Raw genomic sequence first — 7,464 nt, forward strand, 5'->3', positions numbered from 1 at the left:
CAGGGCAGCGCATGGGACCCAGGTCTGAGGCGGGGAGCGGGATGGAGCCGAGGGCGGCTTGTCCGATGTGGGGGGGTGGCAGCTCCCCACCACTGTGAGCAACCCTTGGGGGAGGGCATATGCTTACTGTGGGCCTGGGGCTCTCTGCTCTGCTGCCTTTCCCTCGGGAGCCCCGTGCCAGCTGCACACCCCCTGCCCATATGGCAGCAGTGGGGGCAGCAAGTCGTGTCCCCTGCTGTTGGGTGGCCAGGGGGTGCGCAGCTAGCGCAGTGCTCCTGAGGGAAGGCCAGCAGAGCAGAGCCCAGACCCCAAAGCAAGCAGCCTGCATCCGCCCTTGTCCTGCTTGGCTCTGCTCCACTTAAAAGTGTCCCCATGCTTAAAAATGGTGGCAGCAGCACTTGAACTAAAGATCATTTGACAAGCTTTAGTTCAAGCACCCCCACTGCCATTTTTAAGCACTGAGATGCTTACATATGTGATGGAAAATGCTGCTGGAGCATGCCAAAAAAAGGTTTTTTTATGACAGTACTTTAAAAAGTAAATTGGTTATCGGATTGGCATCAGTCGATATGGTTGGTTAATAACAAGCTATCAATATTGGCCAAGAAAGTCTTTATCAGTCACCCCTACTTAAAATGCATCTATAGTCAGCTCTCACAAATAGCTAAAGATAGAAGACAAATTGTGTTTGAGTAATATTGTCAGTAATCCCTGGAGTGCAAAAACTATACCACAATTGCTAAAAAGAACAAAAGTCCTGGAAATCAACTACAAAGCTATCATACTTCTGGATTCAGTACATACACTGGAATACTGTAACAAAAAACTATAACAAAATGGCAATCACTGTCTCACGCACTACATTCATGTCAGCATTTGGAAAATAAAACAATCTATCCACTATCTCCTCATCAATGGAAAGGTAGAAATTAAAATTTTTATGTTTGCTTTTACTTTCAAATAAAGTGTCTCATTTGGTACAACTGAAAAAGTTACGGTGTAATGGCTTTAATTCATACGTCCAGATCAAGAGGTATAAGTCAACACCAACACAAAAGTGACTTTCAACTTTTAGGACTACACAGTACATACTTGTAATCATGGGCGACTGGTGCCACCTTAGTCGGGGGGGGGGCACATGCCTCCCCCCACAGCTAATCTCACCGAGGGGGTGGGGGGCTGATCACTGTGTCCACTTCTGGGAGTGCCGCTCCCTGGCTGACGCTCGCAGGGGAGGTTAGTGGTGCTCCTGTCTGCCCCCCCGCCCATCGTCTAAGTGGCAAGCGCAGCCGGTCAGGGGGTGCACGTGCACCCGCTAAGCGTCACCACTGCTCCTGATGCTTCTCATTTAATAAAAGCACAAAACATATACATTACAGTCTCAATCTACACAGGAGAAATATTATTTTCTTGGTTTAAATTCACAAGTTGCCCAATCTAAAAAGCCCTTGACTTGTCTTCATGACCATTACAATGAGCTTATAAATTTCAGCTACTTTCATTAAAATGCTTCACCTCTGGTTAATGTTCACCTCAGAACTACTGCAGAAGAGATAATGAGTGTTTTGGAAGCTTACATGTGCATATCTATTCTCTGATGAGATTACACACAACAGTAAAACTTTCATACTACATATTATTTGTAACTGAAGACAGTGTTTTAAAATGGGTCATAAATAATGTACTGTACTTACTTTGAGTTCTTCTTCCATTTCAGATATCCTTCTTTCTAGAGCTCTTCTTTCCTAGATCAACAGATTAGTTTTAATAACAAACAGTGCCAGTTATGTTTGTAATATTTTTGTAAATACTGTGAAAATAGTGATATGCTTCCAAGTTCCAAAGATCAAGCAACCAGAAGCACAGTGTGGCCAGGCTTGTGGTGCCAGTGAGGTATAGAAAATTCTACATAAAAATTTGGATGGAAGACGTATTCTTTCTTACATTTCATTAAATATATCCCTCTCTCTATTTGAAATAAGGGGAGTTCATGTGGTTAAAGCCATGTCTTTGTCCAGATTTTTTATTCCTTTAGCTAGATTTCTGAGATAGTTTAATATATAAGAAATGCAGAAAACGATCAGAAACAAGAATACTAAGACAAAAAGAAGCACAAAAGCACAAGCTTTCATAAGACAAGCAAACAGAGCTGAAATCTTCAGTGAGTATGTCTACACTGCAAACTGCAGCAGGATGGTTCAGAAAAACCTGAGGTTAGTTTAAGTTTAAATGCTAGCAGCTATTTAGCCCTGGTACCATGAAGCTCCATGGTGGCTAAATTACCCTGCTTCCCAGGAAGATTCTACCTGATCATTTTTCTCCATTCTTTCTACCTAAGAGGCAGGGGGAATTAGCCCATGCAGAGTTCTGGGGCTAGAGTGTTTACAGAAACTCATTTAAAGGTAGAGCTGACATCCCTCAACTAAACTGAAGTTTGTACTGCAGACATAATCACCATCTTCCCAAAACACTATTTTCATTTTCTTTCTTTTTCTTTTTTTACCACTTCCAAACTTACATTCTGGATTTATAATTCAAGTTTGAGAGCTTAATTGCTTTCCCTGTGTAAGACAATGCAGTGATTCTCATTTAAAAGCAGTTGCAGAATTCAGTATTTCACATTCAGATTTTTCCAAAGAGTGAAAGGCAAAAGCAATTGTTTACTGCAAAGTGTACATCTGCATACAATGGTGTTATGCAAACAGCAAGCAGCATTAACTGAAGTGTGTAAAACTTTGGTTAGATCATACCGCCCAGTAGACTCTTGTCGGTCACCTTTCAGATACAAACCATTTGAATTTAGTTTAATCATTGTGAAGTTATTCCACATTCATTTCCCCATTTTAGCAAGTAACTTCAAAGGTTTAGCAAAAGTAACCATTTACTGCAGTTGTTAGTTTCCTTAGTTTAACATCCTTAATTATTTGGTGTTAAGAACTGGATTCCCCCTCCCCCCCAATGATACTGACATAGTAACGGGCATAGTAAGTACCAGTGAGTTAACTGCAATAAGCAAGTGGCTAACAAAATAGAACCAGGCCAAGAAAGCTGCAAGCCCGAGTTACTTGGGAGTTGCATCAGTTACCTATTAATTTTGTAACGTAATATTTACTGCCAGTGCTCTGAAATTAAGCAATATTTGAAAGCCTCTGCAAGTATCAAGAACAGAACAACGGATCAAATACATTTTAAAAGATTCATATTAGAAAACCAATACAGTTACACCAGGGTAAATGTGTTCCTGTATTTGTTAAATTATCTATTTAGCTATAGTGATCCTGTCTGAGAATTGGTAGACATAGTGACCTACAAGTTCAGATTTCACTAGTGTTTCCCCACACCCCCCCCCTTCTTACAGTTGGAGCTACAAAAGACAGCATTTAATTGCACTGCCTTAGATAAATAATTCATTGCTGAACGGTCACATTCTAATTAATAACTGATACTGAGAATAGTTTGAATGATGCAGAAGAATCTTTAAAAATATGTTCCTTCTATTGCAACAGTATTCTGTAAAAATTACACTGCCTAATAGATATCACTGTTTTCACACAGAGGAAAAAATACCTGGATATACCCTACCATATTACAGAAAAAGTCTGGTATAAATTGTAATAAATTAACTGTTTGGAAGACTGCTGTCAGCAAGTATTTCCATTAATCAACCATAACCTTCAGAAAGCTGTTTTGTTTTGTTTTTTAAACAAGCAACTCTGACTTTTTTTAAATAAACAAGTTACTGATTAGTCAATTCCTTGATTCACCACATAGCAGAACACTGCAGACCATGTTCACCACTTTAGACTTTGTTCACATTTTAGTTTTGCTGGCATAGTTTTACCAGTCAGCAGCCTGGAAAAAAAAAATCTCCCTTCCCTACAACTAGTTATAAACTAATTTTATGTAGCTATACCAGTAAGAAGTCCATTTGCCAGTATTGTTAATTATATGCTAGAACTGGTTTAAGGTACCCTAGCTAGAGTCCTTTAGCTATCAGAAGCTGTCTTGTCTCTCTGCTGGCTAGCTTTAGCAAACTCTTAGGGGTACACAAGCTCAAATCAAAAAATTAAATAGCAAATACTAAATCATTCAAATATTCTGTCCTGTAGTTTACGATAGTAATGAAGCATCCTCACAATTAAAACTAAATATGAAATAGAAACTCAGCTGATATATTATCACAGCTGCTAGGATCCCTAATCAGATAGACCAGGACCTCATGTAACTATGCCACTCTATAATAGCTGAATATCTGTAAAATAATTAAAAGAAATTGTCAAAATACAGTTTACACTTGCCCTGGAAAATATCAATTCATGAACTTCAGTCAACTGTAACAACCTACAAGCAGTTACTGTGCACTGATGCTGTTCTACTCTGCAATGTCCACAGTGGCTACCACGGAAAGTAAGATTTCTAGAAAATGGGAGTAGACAAAAATAAGCCAAAAGCATTATAAAGATCTAAACTGATGTTTCCTGTCTTGAAAAAAAGATACAAATTTAAGGACAACAGTATTGGTGTCATATCTTATCTGTTCTAGTACATTTTGTTTTTTTAAATTGACTTTTTACTCCTACTTAGAAGAAATTCAGCCAAAAACGAAGCTTAGCATTACAAATCCATCGCTAGTGAGGGCTATTATTAGGTTCTGCTTGGCTTTTGCCCTCCCAATTCTCCAGTGCCATACTAGCACATGCACCCACTTCAACATCTGACCTCCTCATCTGGCCTCCATGACCAAATCAAAAGCAATTTTAGGAGAAAAGGAACAACAACAAAAAATAAGATTTGCCAAAACACTGAGATGCCTGAATAAGGAAAGGCAACACAAGTTGAATCACATTAATGATGAGTGTGAAGGCAGCAGCCAATCCCTGTAAAGGCATCAACAGAAGTCAGAATGCAGATGACAATGCACTGGAGTATGAAAACAACCAGCCTAAGGAAATTCTGTGTTTTCTTGTGTTTATGAACATCTCTACTTCCTCAGGGGGAGTTTACTCAACTCAATACACAGGAATAATGAGGAATCCCTTGCCAATTATATTTTTTTGTAACAGATACATCCTCAACCTAAATCCCAAAATGTGGATATTTCCAAATTCTGGGAGGTCAAAGATGCTTGGAGTTTTTATTCTATTCCAAATATTGCAGATTTAATTGGTCAATGTACATTTCAGAGTAAAAGGCCGTAAACACAACCTCTGGTCCAGCTGTAAACTGGGATTTTTGAGCAGTGATCAGATGTATACCAGGCATAATATACTGTATTTATTCAAATACAAGACAACCCCTAAAAATGAGGGCCCCCCCCCCCCCGCAAATAATTAGGTTCTTATATGGAAAAATGTATAAATGTGTCATAATTTTTCAGGTACAGAATCTACTTATTGGAAGTTTGCCTTGAATTTGCCCCCCCTCCCACTGCTGCAGCAAGGAAAATAAATCTGGGGGGTCAGGGCCCCCCTTGCTCTCGGCCCCCCAGCTTCCTCCCCCTGCAGCCCCCTCCCCCACTTTTCACTGTCACAGACCCTACTCGCCCTGACCATATGAAGAGAGAGGCAGATCTGAAAACACTAACTTGGAAATAAACATTCCTGTAGCAATTTGCATATAGGCAACTTATTATGAGTACCCACAGTCTTTGTTCATCCACAATTGAGGCATTTTACCTTTCTTGAAGCTGCTGCAAGCTTTAGCACTGGTACTCCGTAAACACACTTCTGAGCAGCACTTTTGTACCTACTTACATATAGTACAAACTGTGCACGGTATTAGTCCAAAGCCAAAGTGCTCATGATTTACCATATGGTTCACTGGGCTGGGCCCCACCAGAGTCAACAGTGTTTCAAGCCATGGTTACACTACAGCTCAGCACTGCTCAGTATGTGTGTGTACTCCAGATTTCCCCCCTCCAAAAGGATCCATGTGATTAGCCCTCCTGCTCAGAACTGGAACTGGGTGTTCTTATCACGAGTTCTGGTATCCTCCAAAATGCAGGTGAAGTACTGGGCAACCTAGTTCAGCTCCACCTCATGGAAGGCAGGACCACACTAATCAAATGTGACAGGCTGAGAATGTGGGTGACAGAGGAATTCCGGGTGAACTGGTTGAGTCCCCATTTGGTGATGTTTGCCAGACATTTAAGGCTGATGAAGAAACAGGAATCATTGGAAATAAGAAAGGCACCAGCTCAGCTCAGGGAGTGAAGAGGAAGTAAAAACTGGCCAAGTGGGACCAGCAGGCTATGGGAGAGTCCCTGTTCCCCCGAGCAGTGGGAGTAATAAGGACTAACAGCCATAAGTTGACTGAGAGTAGATTCAGGCTAGATATCAGGAGTCACTACTTCACAGTCAGGGCAGCTAGGAGCTGGAACCAGCTTCCAAGGGAAGTGGTACTCGCTTCTAACCCTGGGGGTCTTCAGAAGGAGGCTAGATAATCACCTAGGCAGGGTCGTTTGACCCCAGCATTCTTTCCTGCCCATGGCAGGCGGTCAGACTTGATGATCTGCTTAGGTCCCTTCCGACCCTACAAACTATGAAACGTATTCAGTGTAGTGGCTCACCATGACTTGAAAGAGTCAGCTCTGAGGGGGACTGAATACACTAGGCACTACTATATATCTTATTCAGATGAATTTCATTAACCTATTCTTGTGGTGGGTTTGCCCAATATGGGCCATGTGTTTTATAGTCATGCTCAGTGTTGGCTGCATTTAATCAACTTCATAGTTGGTTTCTATTTGCGAGCACACACTGCTTTTGGCACCAGTTGAATGCTAAACTATGTATTTAATGAGGGTCCCTTATATGCAGATATAAGTCAAAAGGCTTTCCTCCCTATGTGGATTAGGGGATATATGCCTTCTTATATCTTAGTAAATGCAATAGTTGGCCAGATACTTGAAAGACTAATGATCCACAAAGGAATGATGTTGACACTGAATCCACAGTTTATAGCATGGAAGCTTCTTCAAAAAAGTAGACTTCAGATGGAAAATAGGCCGGGCTGGGGTCCAATAATTCAATTAGACTAGGGACAGAAGTTGCACAGAAACTGGTTTAAGTCATCAGAAAACTGGTTTAAACCTGTAACAGAACATAAATTCAGTGCACATAAGCCAGTTTCAAAATGGCTGAAACTGGTTTAAGATAAACCTGGTTGAATGCAATATCAGAGTTAACTGCTTTGGGTTAAACTGGTTTATGAAACTTCTGTCACAGACCACTTCCTGGTTCTTGTTAAATCAGTCTCCCAGCATGCTTTGTAGCCCTGGGCTGGGCTGAGCTGGGCTGTTTGCTCCAGCTGGAGTAGTGAGGGCTGGCTCACTGGCCCCCAGGCAAATCCTGGCTGGGGTCTGGAGCCAGGGAGGGGGGTTATCACTGTTAGCTGAATTTTAGACAACTTAATATTATTTTTAAAATAAAACTGATATAACCTGAATGAGAAGCTGTTTTGAGA

The 7,464-nt window shown here is 41.0% G+C and overlaps 1 protein-coding gene across 3 annotated transcripts in view; it reads right to left on the reverse strand.

The window, feature by feature from the left end:
- PPP1R12A (protein phosphatase 1 regulatory subunit 12A) overlaps window positions 1-7,464 on the reverse strand; it is a 247,779-nt gene that overhangs the window by 26,632 nt on the left and 213,683 nt on the right. For 2 of the 3 annotated variants that reach the window (XM_019514786.1, XM_019514783.1), the window contains one exon: window positions 1,695-1,745. In XM_019514786.1, coding sequence (XP_019370331.1) covers window positions 1,695-1,745 — 51 coding nt within the window. Of the gene's footprint in view, window positions 1-1,694; window positions 1,746-2,750; window positions 2,776-7,464 lie in introns of all 3 variants that reach the window. The other variant, XM_019514785.1, reaches the window with a different exon arrangement.

This window comes from Gavialis gangeticus, unplaced genomic scaffold, assembly GCF_001723915.1.
Source record: "Gavialis gangeticus isolate Ggan-Ray unplaced genomic scaffold, GavGan_comp1, whole genome shotgun sequence".
Classification (NCBI taxonomy): domain Eukaryota; kingdom Metazoa; phylum Chordata; order Crocodylia; family Gavialidae; genus Gavialis; species Gavialis gangeticus.